The sequence below is a fragment of the Mesitornis unicolor genome, unplaced genomic scaffold, assembly GCF_000695765.1.
Source record: "Mesitornis unicolor isolate BGI_N332 unplaced genomic scaffold, ASM69576v1 scaffold19934, whole genome shotgun sequence".
In the NCBI taxonomy this organism is placed as follows: Eukaryota; Metazoa; Chordata; class Aves; order Mesitornithiformes; family Mesitornithidae; genus Mesitornis; species Mesitornis unicolor.
Genome location: NW_010181102.1, coordinates 36110 through 50991, shown reverse-complemented (window position 1 = coordinate 50991; position 14882 = coordinate 36110). Strand labels below are relative to the sequence as shown.

At 44.7% G+C, this 14882-nt stretch overlaps 1 protein-coding gene across 1 annotated transcript in view; it reads right to left on the bottom strand.

Annotated features, from left to right (window-relative positions):
• Positions 1-14882, bottom strand: part of LOC104539725 (ephrin type-A receptor 5-like) — a gene marked incomplete at both ends in the record, with an annotated part of 88239 nt that overhangs the window by 47951 nt on the left and 25406 nt on the right. Inside the window, one exon of the mRNA XM_010183322.1 lies at positions 12179-12842. Coding sequence (XP_010181624.1) covers positions 12179-12842 — 664 coding nt within the window. The remainder of the gene's footprint in view (positions 1-12178; positions 12843-14882) is intronic.

Below are 14882 nucleotides of genomic sequence, written 5' to 3'. Positions count from 1 at the left end.
ATCAGTTGCAAAACTCCCCTGGCTTTGGCAAGGCCACATGAGCCGTGTGTCAGAGCTAATATCAAGATACTGATGCTGTTTTCAAGCCCAGGAAATGATACATTTCCTTTATTGTCTTTTGCAAAACCTAAACAAGCCATTTAAAGTAGGAGCAGACTCTTTTTGCTCCAAGAAATGAAGATTCAAAACATTTCTAAACATGGTGATTTTTAAAGCATCTTAGGAGACTTTCATCTCCTGCTGCCACTAGAAAGAGAAAAAAAAATCAAAGCAGAATCCAAAATCTAGCACTGAAAAGAGGATAAACCTGAGTTTATGGGATCATTTTTGGGAAATCACAGGTCAGTCCCACCCAGCATGAGCACCACAGCTTACATTAATAAGGACAAATAAAACATATATGGGATAAAAGCACCAGGAAAAGATACCACGTTGTTATATTCCGGTACAGACTGAACACCACACTACTTGTTCCAAGTAGGGCTTCATGTCATGTAAACCTAAGAGAAGGGAGGAGAGGCAAGGGAGCGAAGCTTTTCTATTATTTATCGGCCACACAGTCTAGTTTTTGCCCCCACGAGCTATTTCAGAGATCTACGGATGCAGCATCCACAGAAGATTTCCCTCTCATTAATACTTTCAACCACACTGATCTACAACACAACATTACATTTACACACCACTGACTGCTGTGAATTATTTTTGTCCCCTGGAATGCTTAAAATAAAATTAAATTCCTTTGCCTTTATGTCATAGCAGTGTGCAACAGAGTAGCACCCGAGCACTGCGCATTCACTGAAGCTCATAAGTTATTGATGAGACTCTTAAAGACTGCGCTGACAAAGCCATTCCACTTTTGATGATTTACATAATTATATTTTAGGCACAATTTGCTTATTATTCTGCTACCTATAATCATCTCTTAAGCTAACACCACATGTACATCCTTCTGTTTTAACCTGAAGCAATCCAAATTACTCCACGAATGTGGCTTCATGCAAGAGCAGAGGTCTCCTGAAAGGCATCTCCGCTCCTTGTTTTAAAGCACTGGGTAATAATCAAGAGAAAAGAACCACACTCATCATAACCTCTTTATATTCCTGTGACTGCTCATTTGTTTATACCACAAAAGCACCCAAATCAAAGGCCAGAGACATTTGCCAGTAGTTTGACAGACAAGTGTAATTTGGGCATTTATCCACCCGCCGGTTCGTGCTGAGAAGCTGTTTCCAAACTGCCCCAGAAAGCCCCGGACACACCAGGGTATTCGCTTTCAAAGCACCCGGTTCATTTTCTGGTATTTGACACAAAACCAACATCTGTCCTGCATCAGATGACAAAAATTCTGCCCTTGGAAAAAACAAAAGCAGAGGGGCAGGAGGGAAGTGAGTCAGGTTTGCCGGAAAACAGCGACTTGCTGATGTGAACACAAAGGAATCCCGAGCATCCCTGCCATGGCTTCAGCAAGGTGGGGGGATTTGTCACCGCAGGCTATTTAAGGTAAAACTCTGCCATATTTATCCTCCAGGAAGTCACTCCCTGGGGCCCTGACAGCACAGCGTGGCTTTGGGAGGAGGCTACGCTGGATTATCCTGGAAAACAAGTGCACGGCTTGGCCCTTTGCAGGGGAGCAAGAGAGATGAGAGGAATTGCTCACCATCGCCAAGCGAGGATGGCACAAGCAGGAACCCTGAGCCTCCAGACTGTCAAAATTAGGACCTTTAGCAAGTCACTTTTGCCTCAGTTTCCCCTCCTAATACCTACCTGCACACTTAAGTGTGTACAGCTGACAAAAGGCTGGAAAACTCCTTCAAAAGGCAACTGGGGTGAAATGTCCGAGCTAGAAAGCAGCAGTGAAAGATGTCCCAGAGATCTTGCAGATTTATCCTACCCTTTAGGCAGACACTGTGGCAGAGCAGGATCCCCACAGCTCACCGTGATCCCCACACGCTGCTCTGGGAGCTGTAGGCACCTGCAGCACAACAATTTTAGGATATAGGAATGTGTCAGCCTAGCATCACTGGTGCTATCCCAGTTTGGGTCAGACTGAAGACAGGCGTTGATAAAATCATGTATTTCCCATGGTCCTGGTGATCCATGCCCGAGCAAGCCAGGAGTTAAGCATTTAAAACTACAGTCCTTTTTTGACACCGAAACTGTTTTCCATCAGCATCAGAGCGCCCACATAATTTATGTATCACAAATATGATTTGGCAAGATTAAACATGAAAATAATATATCAAGGATTTGTTATTGGAAAGGAAACCATTTGCGGCATACAACAGCCCCACAGAAGAAAAGCCTGATTGCTGCGATGAATAATGCATATTGCCTATGGTACTAATTAACCTTGTACTCCAGTAAGATATTATGGAACAATAAGGCTAATTTGAATGTGGCCCGACACTTCTCCCAATGGCATCTGGAAATCAGTCTTTAGAACTTGTGAAATTTGAAGTTGTTAAACCAGAAGCCTCTGCTCAATAAATAAACTTTCCAAGAGATGATTTTTGTTTCCGTGTATTCAGCCCACACTGTTTGGGTGCACGTACACAACACGAGACACAGAAAGGGACTCCACAATCAGAAATGGTCCAAGCTTTGGCTTTCCACTGGCCCTCACTGATCCACTAGCAGCACACAGGAGGTGACAATGCGTCTCCAACCAAATTCTACATATCCACAAACTCAGATGTCCTATGGACATGGCTGCAGCACAGCTGTCGTGTGGCCTCAGTTTCTCCTTGATCAGAGCAGAACACAACAGCTCGCCGAAAGCGAAGACAAAATTTAAGCTCATGCTTTTACACTTCTGACTTAAAAGCCAATGCCTACATCTGAAGACACTAACTCCAGTTTGTTCTGGTCTTACTTTTATTGTAAAATACTCATTTCCCTGTTTGCCTACAGCAAAATCCACGGTATTACAGTAAACACTTGCCCCGTTAGAAGTGGTGAGTTCTTATTCACGTGCACAGTGCGTATGAAGTGCGGCAAATAGCTTGCACGCATCAGCATGACTGAAAACGAAGAAGGCATCTTGGTCAATGTCTCCTGTAAGGTCATATGTTCAACCATAAGTTCACACAGTCGTGGGATCACGGTTTTGCGTAACACCAGCCAAGGGCTTCATAAACCAAGGTCTGATCTATCATGGTCTCATCTTGGAAAAATAACACCCGAAAAGCAGAGGTCTCTCCAAAAAGGCAGAGCTTTTTGGCTCTTCTGTCTCAGGAATTGTTGGGAAGACACCAAAGAGCACCCTACAATACTTTGGAAAGGTGGAGCTTGGCAGAGGGCACTGCCCCTCCACCTATCAGTGCACTTACACATTTCAGAGCCAGCACGTGAGTTGCTGCCTCCCCCATCAGGATGACACTGCTCCCATCAATGCCATTAGCCATGCTCCAAGCCCAGTCGATAACAGGCTCATGCAATCATTTCGCTTGTCCCCAAGCACCAGATTCCCAGCTGGCAGCCTTCCCACACACCCGAGAGTAAAAATCCCATGCAGCACACCAGCAAAACTGCACCAGGAGATACCTGACCTGCCTGCTGTTGTGTTACCAGTGCATCCAGGAATTTTACGCTGTGATAAGAGTGAGGAACAACTCAAAACTTCTTCCCCACTCTTTTCAATGGAACACAAACACGTGGATGAACTTCAGCCCGCATTCCCCTGCGGGAGATGAGGAAAAGACAACCACAAAGAGACGCTGTGATACTCAGGAGGTTTGGAGATCAGGACTAGACCATTATCTGAGCACAAGGTCTGATCGCAGTTACATCAATTATTATAAACTACGTTTCTGTCCCATCGGCTATGCTCTGCTGGCAGCCAGTGCAACACTTAAAGATCTCGGCCAGGAAATCATTTAGTTGTTAAGAATATATTATCAAGGATTATCATCTCCCTCCCACCAAAATCAATGATTAAATCCCCACCGATCGCAGAAAGCGCAAGATCGCACAGCAACTCACTTCTGCCAGGAAATCTGTCCCCAGACGCATCAGTCTGGCAGCACTACCCTGCAGCGAGGGTATTTCTAGGCTGTTCCTGCCAGGCTCACCAGCGTGGGCACTAACAGCATGCTTTTCTTCTCCCCAGTACCAGATAGACTCTCAATCTGCACCAAAATGCCTTTGCACATGAATGATCGATTAAATTTCTCGAGCATAAGCTTGTCTCCACATCTGCCTGTGTGGGCCAGCACTGCTCTGACCCAAGCCGTGTCTGCAGGCATTACCTCCATCTAAATTCCCCGCTGCCGGCTTTGTCGGAGGATGCCACTGCTGTCACAACACGGGAGCAGGTCCCGGCTGCTGTGACACTTCATCTGTCTGGGCAGCAGCATGCCTGGAAGGATGGCTGCCCTGGTTTTGTGGAAGTATGCAAGACAATCAAGGCCAGCTAAGCAAACTAGTTTTGACATATTAAATCATGCTTGAACTGTGAGAGCAAAGGAAAATAATGTAAAAGCTCTTCTACAAAAAAAAAAAAAGGCTTTTAAAAATAAATAATACAGGCCAGCCTAGTGCACAGGAAAAAAAAGCTTTTATCTAAGCCTGAGGACTTTGGGTAGGCAGAAAAGGAAAGATTATTTTGCAAGACAGGCACCTGTCTGATGCGGGGGTTTGTAGTCGCTTCCATGCATTTCATTTCCAGGATGAATCTCATGCTGATCACCAGCTCTGGCACTGACAGAACAAGTGCCCAGGCAAAAAAGCAGCTCCAAAACCAGGTAGGACAGGGAGAGTGAAATCCCATCATCCATACACTTACCCCTTACCAGCACACTCATACGCATGCAAAAGCCCTGAGCAACATCCAACGGGGAACTGGAGGGTCCCACAACTGCTTTTTGCCACAGTGCTCAGTGAGTCTTTAGCAATTTTTACCTCAAATCCCCTCTGCAGACACTTTAGAGTTTTGTTTTTACTTTTCCTGGTGTGATAACACACAATCTGCTGTGAGTCAACCACTGCAGTGCAGGAAATCTCACCGGCACAGAGTCACAGAGCATCCATGGACCTTCACAGTGAACCACAGCACATCCCATCACCTCCACCACCTTCCTCCCCGATGCGGATTTCTTCCGGTAATTAACATGTCTGATTGCCTGGGATTTATACTAATAAAACACTGATCCTTGTCCCAAGATCCCATCATTGCTGGCATTTCTTAAACACAGAGCCCCATCAGTAATGAAGTCCATGGTCTTGGCTCCACTCCTGCCATGGAGTCACATCAGTACCATGCTCAGTACAACCATGTGTTGTCCGTGGATGCCATCACGTCTGAATTAGATTAACTTCTTCACTGATTAAAAAAAATGAGCAAACTTCTAGGAAAATAAATGGGCATCTCTGTTCCTGCCATGGAGTCACATCAGTACCATGCTCAGTACAACCATGTGTTGTCCGTGGATGCCATCACGTCTATATTAGATTAACTTCTTCATTGATAAAAAAAATGAGCAAACTTCCAGGAAAATAAATGGCCATCTCTGTTTACACCAAAAGCAGATTCACCGCCTTCTGCAGACATCTGCGTTGCAGTCCTTGCTGTCATTGCAGCCTCCTGCACACTTACCTTACGTAGGACATGATCCAGCTCAAGAAATAAAATAAAAAGTAAGCTGTGAATCTGTTCATGCAAGGCACAACCGTGGGCCTCCTTCTGCAGAGCCTGGATTTCCACCTCAATGCTAACCCAAAGCAAGTTAAAATGGTCAAGATATAAAGCATGCAGAGAAAAAAAAATATTGAAACATCAACACATCATTAACTACTGCTAAGTGTTTCTAAATGAGAAATACCCAGCTGAAAAGAACACATTATGAACAAAACATACAGTAGCACAACTTCATTTTAATATCCCATATAAATGTGGTGGAATGAGGGTTCTGACAAATGAGCTCTGGCAAAACCCATGGTAGTTTAGGAGGCTGCAGCCACCCTTCTGCTGAAGATGATCACTCAGGGACAGTGCCCACACCTTATTTGCCCCAGGCTGGGGCATCCAGACAAGCCCCACATCAGTCACATCCAGTTCTGCAGAGCCAGCAGCAGGACAGAGTGGGCAGCTGGGGACAGCGATATCGTAAATCAAGGCAATTAAATTCACTGCATTGCCAAACAGCATTAAGGTACTTTATCCCTCATATTTCTCCAGAGTCCTTAATTGTTTCTAAAACCCACAATTACTAAGCAAACTGTTTCCAAGCAATCCAAAGGCAAAAGGTGGCGACCAACGGAACCTAATGGCAATGTGGCTAACACTCCTTTTCTCCTGCAACACCTCTCCCACCTCATAATTTAAGCAATCCCCTAAGCTACCCCTGGATACCCTATATTCAAGAATGCTGAAATCAAGCAGTCACTATTCAACTAAATATCATTTAATTATCTGGGATCAGACTGAAAAGCATAGCCTAAAATCTGCCCCAAAGTACCTTTTGGCTACGCAACTAAACACAACCACCACAATTTATGCTTTCAGGGCAGATTCCAAACCCTATTTTATTTGCACTGCTCCATCTATACTTGGTATGGGAATAAATTTTTCCTTAAATTGTACTTTGGGAAGGTGACCAAGGACCAGGAAGGTTAAGCTGGGCAAAGTAATGGCCTAAAAGCATCGCTGCAGGATGAGGAAAGATCTTCAGTGCCATCGGGGTTAGGAGGGAACAAGGCAGGGCAGGAGGTTACAACTCATTAGCAAAGCACCGTGCATTGCGTGGGCCTCCCATAATGAAAGCAAATACACATGCAAAATAAAACAAAGAAAAATGTAGTATTTAATGAATCCTGCTTCAGCACAGTTTTGATCTGTGGAAAATACTCCCCTGCTCTTGTTAATTATTTCAGCTGTAGAACAAAACACCTGAATATACACATGTGCACACCTCTCTACAGAATAAAAACCATTCCCCCTCCAGCGACAACTGCCTTTTGCTGGAATGTAGTATTTGAGTGGTTTTTCTTTACATTTGAAAGAGATAATGCATGCTGCGCAGCCAAAAATTCAGCTCTTCTGACACTGGTTGGTTTTTTGCCTAATTAAAATTAACTAGGCACTTCAGCTCATAATTATATAAACACCTACTACGCTATACACCCAGCCAATTTGGTTTTAATCAGAAAAACGCACGAGAAGTATGAATGATGGGCAAAGAACTCCCTGGAGGGGCAACAGTATTTCCAAATTCAGTATTCTCCATATACTGAATATTTCCATCAATGTTTTTCTTGCCATGTAATCACCTCCCAGTAGAACAATTAAAAAGAGGGTTTGGGGTTTTTTTTTATCCCTGGACTTTGCTTGCTCACCTCTGTACCACAAGGGTAAAAGCAGACTTGCCTTATTCACCCGCCTCCCAGCTGGGAAGCCTACCAAAAGATAGGCAGGATTTAGCGATGCGCTGTCTTTCTGGCATCTGTAACCAGGAATTTAGAGCAGGAATTCATCCAACCCAAGGCAGAGACACACAAGGGTGAGTTGTGGCAGGGGTTGAAGAAAAGTTGCAAGAAGATGCAAAAACCACAAACACCGGCTGCGTGGAAAAAGCCCAACTTCCAGCACAAGGTTCCCTGTGCAGCAGCACATTTCCATTGCCTAGAAATAAGGGGGGCAGGGGAGGCAACTGGGGAAGCCACATATACTGAATTTGCTTGTTTAAAACATATTTCTTTTACTGTGGTACCAGCTATGTGCTTCATTCACAAGTGAGGCCTCTGGGACAGCTGCTGCGCAGACACAAACACTGCAGTAGAGCATGGCTCTGCCATCACCGCCTTCACAAGCCCTCGGTTGCCTCCCAACCCTCCCCACACAGTGCCTCTTCTGGCACCCACCTCTGCCTGCTCCTGCACCACTGCAAAAAAAAATCCCAATTGCTCCCAAATTTCCTTCCAGGAGTTGATGAGCAGCAGCGCAATCACTGCCCCAGGAAAGCTCCTTCAAGCATCCGTGCTGATTGCGCCGCTCTCGGATGAAGACGAGGAACGGCTTCACCTCCAATCAGACAGCAAAACCACCCGAGAACTGATTAGGCAGATAAACTCCTCATCTACATAAGCAAGCGACCTATGTCAATTAGTTTTAATTATATCCAGAATAAAAGACGTGCAAACACAGGGTTTTTCTGCAGGCTTTGTTTTCCGTAAGAAATTCTCATTCCTCTTGGCAAAAGCTCAGCTGAACTGCAACACAAGTGCTGAACAATCAGCAAAAATAAATATTGTTTTGTAAATGCAGAGAGGTTTGCTCAGCAAAGTTGATCAAGGGAAGAAAAATCAAACAACAAACATCAATGTTTAAGAGAGCAAAAGGGCTTGAACCCTCTAGAGCGGTTGTACAAAACCCAAAATCTAAGCATTTCCTCCGGCAGCAATTCCTTTCTAAAAAGACAAAATCATGCTCAAACCCACCCCCGGTTTCAAAGTTCTTCCCTCAGAAGAAGGCAGAGGTGAGAAAAGATTTCACTGAGTTCTCCTCTATTATTTTGTCCATACCTTGTAGCTGGCGAAAACCTGCTGTACTCCTTTTGATGGCTCTTCAAGCAGCAGCATGCAGCAGCCCTTGGTAAGGTAAACCTTGCGACCTCCTGAACTCATTACTTGCATTTTCAGCTTGGCTCATTCAATGCATCTTTTCTACTCAAATATTTAATTAATTTCTGATTCAGCTCTGAAGAGCGGCTGAAAAACTCTCAGGCTCTGCAAATCAATCGCATCCGCAGTTACCGCTCTGCAGCCCCACAGTCGCTATCAGGACCTCACCACTGCAAGTGAATTTGGGTCTCATCAGCTTAATGCGTCAACATCTCCTCCCTGCTGGTAGCACGGGCTCCTAGAGCCTTTAAAGGGATAAACTAAGCACATATTGCTTCTCACTGGGAACATATTTGGCTGAAGGTGTGGATGAATACAAAGAGAAGTGCCAGAAGGTGCCCTTTTCACAGTGACTTCATTCTTCTCCTGCAGAAACCCCAGATGATGAGCCCTGCTGTATAAAGTATAAGCAACTAAAACTGACATTAAAATAAAACTCACTTGTGCCAGTGCAGGAAGAAGGAAAGGGTAGGCTAGCAAATGTTTGGCCAAAAACCCAAATGGGTGAAGTGATCCTACATCAAGTTTTACAGCATTTTGAGATCTGGCCATCAACTTAGGTTGTGTGCTGCCTTCTAAGGAGGAGGTCACCACCACAGAGACTTGAAATGGGCCAAACAGACTTGAAGTGGGCATTTTCCAGCTCCTGAAAGTGCTCAGGAATATGTCCTCAAGGACCCGTTCAGACAGCAGCAGCTGAACTGAGATAAACCAAATAATTCTTCGGTCCTTCAGTAGCACCAAATCACCATTCAGGAAGCCAGCACAGAAATTCAGAGCAACGGCTTTAATTTGTCTTACTAACTAGTACAGCAATTTACTCCTGTGAATAGTGAATCTTAACACCAGCCCTGCATAAACGCATCCCAGAACAGTCACAATTTACCTCTCGCTGTCCCATAGCAGTTGCTGATAAATAGGCCATACTGCCAAAGGAGGTGTAAAAATTCAAGGAGTTTGGGTTCTTCACAGTAAATACCACCTCGCTGCCTGTATTAATTGAGAGAGCAAGCACATTATGTAAGGAGATCAGACCACGCCATATTTACAACCTCAGTGTCCCCAGCGAAACTGCTCAGCTGTTACTGTCAGTGCCTTCTTCAAACAGGAACCCTGCTGACAAGATGATGAATTCAGAACATCGTCGCCAATTAATGATTTGTAGGCAGAAGGGATTTCAATAGTTCCCATATGTTTGTGAGGGTGACTGGGATTTACATCGTCTCTAATAAGAGCCTGGAGTCGGCTTTGTCCAGACACGACACTAGAGCTTGGAAAATGTCATTTTGCAGGAGAAATTTTAATAAACAAAGGCAGGCTCTTCTGAGTAGAATATGCTTCCCAAAGCATGGTAATAACCTGCTTATTGGGAAGTGAAAGGAGAAAGGGAGACCGCCTGCAAGATGTGCCTAAGTGATTTACAACCCAAAGGTCAGAAGTTATGTCGGTGTTTGTCAAAGCTGCACACCACAGAGTGCCAAGACCATTACAGTGTCAGCCAGGAGCATGGAGAGCACTTCCTAAACACCAGTCAGGCTGTGGAGAAAAAATGGGATATTTAAAAATACAAAAGAAAAAAGTAAAAAAAGAATCTACAAGCACATAGCACCTTCCTTGGTGTAACTTATTCTGCTTATAGGCTGCAAAGTTTAGTTTACCATTCTAGAAAACAGCTCATCCTTGTGAGTGTTTTGAGTATAACAATATCTAAACCAGAAAGTGTTTTACTCACAGGATATCAGCATGAACTGCACACACACTGAACATAGACCTCCTGAACAGCCTGAGGCTGGAAGCCTCCTATCGACCGAGCTTCTTGGCACCCTGACCTGGGTTAAACAGAGGACACCCAAACCAGGCCCTCAAATAGACTTTGCCACAGGCGCTGGGATCCCAACATCCCATTGATTTTTGCAGTGGAATTCATGGTTTTCCTACAAGTGAGAATTATGGCCTTTAGCGGCTCCAGAGCATCCAGCCATCAACTCCTGACAAGGGTGCAGGCTACAGGTTAAGCATATGACTAGTTTATGTGGGTAAGACTTATCACAAAAGGGCAATGGTGTATCACCAAAAAGCAGCTGTACCCTTCCAAGCTATGGAACACAAATTGAGTGGGCAAACGTTGTCCTCTCAACTGACCAAGAGAAATTTAAGAAAACCAACCCACACTCTAAATAGGAAAGCAGAATCCCAAGTCACTCAGGTCTTTTGAAAGCACTCCCCAAACCACTACATCAGTACTACCAGAGGTCCAACCGCTCTAGAGGCAGTATTAGGTCTTCAAAGGTAGTCTCAGGTTTGCAGTTTAAACCAGTAGAGTTTTCTGGTTGGTTTTTTTCTTTTTGGTGGTGGTTTGGGGTTTTGTTGGTTTTTAGATCTTTTCTCAGGTCAACCTTTTCACAGACTTGAACTCTATAATTTTCAGGGGCACGGTGTGGGACTGAGGACTAAAGGACTGAAGCTACAGTTTACTTTGGATAAGTATTCACCTATCCTTTCTGCCAACCCTAAACACACCAACGAGTGTCTGGCAAAGAGAAAAAGCCACGTAGACTTCAGTCAGAGCACAATCCCTCTACCTTCCCCATGGGTTATCTATTACTGGGTGGCTGCAAGTACAAGGCAATTAAGATGACCAACAAATAATAAATTCGCAAAAAGCAAACTGCATTGAAGACTTTCTTTCCCTTTTTCTCTTTTATGCCCCAATAGGTTTTAAGCTGTCTGTTACGTATGTACAACAGGAGGGCAAATTTTAGGAACGAGCATGTAATACAGCAAGCCACAATCCAAGAGTATATAACTGCATTTTATGTTGCTCTTTAAAAATTGGGGTTGGGTTTTTTTTTAGGTCTTGAGCTTCAGATACCCCAGATCTCTTGCTCAAAGCCCTCAATGACCCAAGAGACCTATGCTGACTCAGGAACCTCAGTCAGCTGCTGGTGCGAAAACTTCAGCACATATGGAAACATTTTTATCAAGGGGGCTTTATATTTAACTCTGAACAGCTGAGCTGCTTTGTATCAAACTATTTACCAGAAAGGAAAATAAATCAGCTCACACCATACCAAAAGTTACGCCCCTCACCCCATAGAGCAATAAAGAGAAAAACATACTCCTTTAAATACAAAACCAAAACGCATCTCACAGAGCGAGATAAACTTCAGATATTCCCAAGAACAGTGCAGAAACAGAGAAATCAAGCTTCTAAAATTAATAAGAAATCCTTAATATTGAGGAAAAATATCATAAAACTTTAAATCGCAGATGGAATTGCAACCTTCTCATGGGCCCAACAGCACAGTGCTCCAAAGGTAATAGTGCCAAGCCACATTCTCCCTGCCCACAGCCCTGCAAGCACCGGAGGGACCCGTACGTAGGTGTCAAGTCCCTCTACATCCAGCTAAGACTTCTCCATGTTGTCACAATCACTCAAGGGACCTCAATGGAAGTGAGAACCCACCAGCATCAACCCAACCAGGCATGAAGGACATGGAAGAGAAGAAGGCCAAGACCGCGCATCATCCCATAACGCAGCACCCTCCCTGCAGACCCTTACCTTGGCAGGTGTTGTTCTTCTCCTCGTACCCTGCCTTGCACAAGCACTTCCCGATGGGCACCAGCCATTCCCCCTCAGCGCTGCAGTGCATTTTTGGAGCCTCATCGGTCACAGAGTGGTTGACGCAGACACCTGACACCTCCAGCAGCTGCGAGGAATCAGCTCCAGTGATGGTGTCAGGAAAGCGGGCCAGGTTGCGGATCACCGACGGGCATTTCTTGTAGTACACGCGGACGGAAACCAGGGCAATGCAAGCACCCACGTCCTGGAAAGCGAGGTAAAATCCCTTTTTCGTTAGGGGCCCAACATCTCTGACCTCTGTGTTCAGCTTCATCACTCTGTCGCCGAGGTCTAACTCTGTGAAGCTCTCATCGGCAGCGATGGTATCGATCTTGATGTACTGGTTTTCTTTGATGTTCCTCCCGTCTTCATCGTCTGATTCAAAGTAATACATGTTAAAAGTCTCTTTGCAAGTCCCAAGTCCTCCTGGAAGGCTGTTACAGTCCCTCAGGGTGAATTTGAGCTCAATGAAGATGCGGGATGCCCCTTCATTAGAGATCCAGCTGGTCAGAAGCCAGTTGTTCTGATTCTGTTCCATTACCTTGCATACCTGGTATGTGTGTATCGGGGCGTAGTTCTCATCCACCTCACCGATTTCTTCCCACTGTGTAAAGAAGAAAAGTATTACTTTTTAAAAAAAGTTACAACTCCTGCAAAATCTTAGCTTTCCCATCTAAGAGTACTTTGGGTTTCAGACGTTCAGGAGGATGTTTAAGGGAGAGGGAGGGTGTAAACATAAAATGGCAAAGTTTCCCATACTGGAGACTCGATATATCCTTGATAAAGTCAGATAAAGCCCCCTCTACAAATATAAGGGGAAACCTTCTGCTTCAGATATTTTAGAAGTTGGAAAACACTGCTGGGTTTGTCCACTAGCGCTTTGTTAGGCAACAAAACAAAAGCAGATGGGGCCATGAGTTGGTCTTTTCCAATGCATCCGCATAGAATATAAAGAAAAAACCAAGCTATTTACAGTCCGTCTGGCCCTGCTCCCCCAGGCTCCCTTCTACCACATCCTCAAATCACTGCCCAACGCAATGAAGGCGACCACATTTCTCCAAGCTATTCTCCCCCACCAAACAGCCTGCCAGAAAATCAGCGGAGTGGCACATGAAATAAATGAGCCTCTGCTCCCCAAGAGCACCAGTCAGAGGAGTTTCTGCTCACAGAAAGAGAAGATTACTGCCAATAAAGGTTACAGGGATCTGCAAATCTTGAGCTGTTTGAGGATGCTACACAGGTTTTTAAGGAGATCTCCAGATAAAAATCTCTCAGCTGTTTGTAGGAATCATAGCAACTGACTTTTCCATTTCATTTTGGCCACGCTCTGAAGTGCACCACTTGGAAGAAATGTTTTTTTCCTGATCCTGCACACTGCAGTAAGTAACACTGCAACAGCACCTACAATAGAGACACAACATTAATGTTTCCTCTCTGTCTTTGAGAGCCTCAGTGTCACATTAAGAAATCAGATTAACCTATTTAAGTACAGCAAAGAACTCAGCAGAACCAGTGATGTTTTCGAGTTTTGCTCCTCTCCTCCTTTCGACCTGATCCTCTGGCAAGGGCTTCATGGCCGAAGCCTCTCCCATCCTCTGCTCAGCATCACTGCCCAGAAAACAGCACAAAGCGAACACACAGAGCATAATTTAAAGGTGCTCCAGTAAAGGTAATAGCTATATTCCAAGCTGTGTATTTTCTAAGGCCAAAGGCCAATGGTTTTCATTGGAAATACAGCCTGAGATGAAGTTGAGTGCCTGCTCACCCCAGGTGCCATTATCACAGAGCTGACAGGGAGCACCCTCAGAGCCAGTGTAACTCTGAACTTATTTCAGGGAAATGCTGTTCTTAAATTTTAAATGAAAACAGCAGCAAAGAGTGACATGGAAGCATGCTACAGTCCAAAATGAGTTATGAATACCACCAGCAGCAAAGCATTTCCTCTCCTCCCTGACCTGGGAGATGCAAATTTCAGCAAGATGTGTCTGCCGCGATGCACAAAATTCACGTGTACCATCAGTGTCCCCAGTGAGAAGCCTAAACCTGAGAACATTTTTGCCATGGTAAGCAGTATTTTTACTTCAAAACACTTCCTATGTCCCTGGGCTTAAACAGGCCATGACCCTACCATGATGAACAGGTACAAGTCCTTTTACCCTTCCCAGCAGTGCCATAGATGTACCTGGAGAAACGGCTGCAAGCAGAAGCCAGGCAGATCTGTGCAGGATTCATGCCTAAATCTGGGGAGACGTAATTAGCAATTAGGAAGAGTAGAGCCATCAAGAAAACACACAGGAAAAGTGTGCGGGTTAGCACAAATCTGCAGCTGGCTTCTCTACATTTCAGTCAATTGGGTGGCTTTATGTACATGAAGTTAAAAAGCTGAAAAGCACCACTCTTAAACTGCTGTGGCTAGTTTAAGTGCTATGTATGCTATATATGCTCCCAAGTAGATTCATTTAATGTAGAATTATATAAATGCAAAGTCTTCTATTTACCCCAGTGGCAATTCGCAGTCTGATGAAGAGAGAGGGTCTCCCTCCACTCTCCCATCCAGGCTGAGGTCCCTGCCACATCATCCAGAGGGGCTGCTGAGCACATCCCAGCACAGCCCAGGAAAGACCTTAATGACTTTAATCCTTTG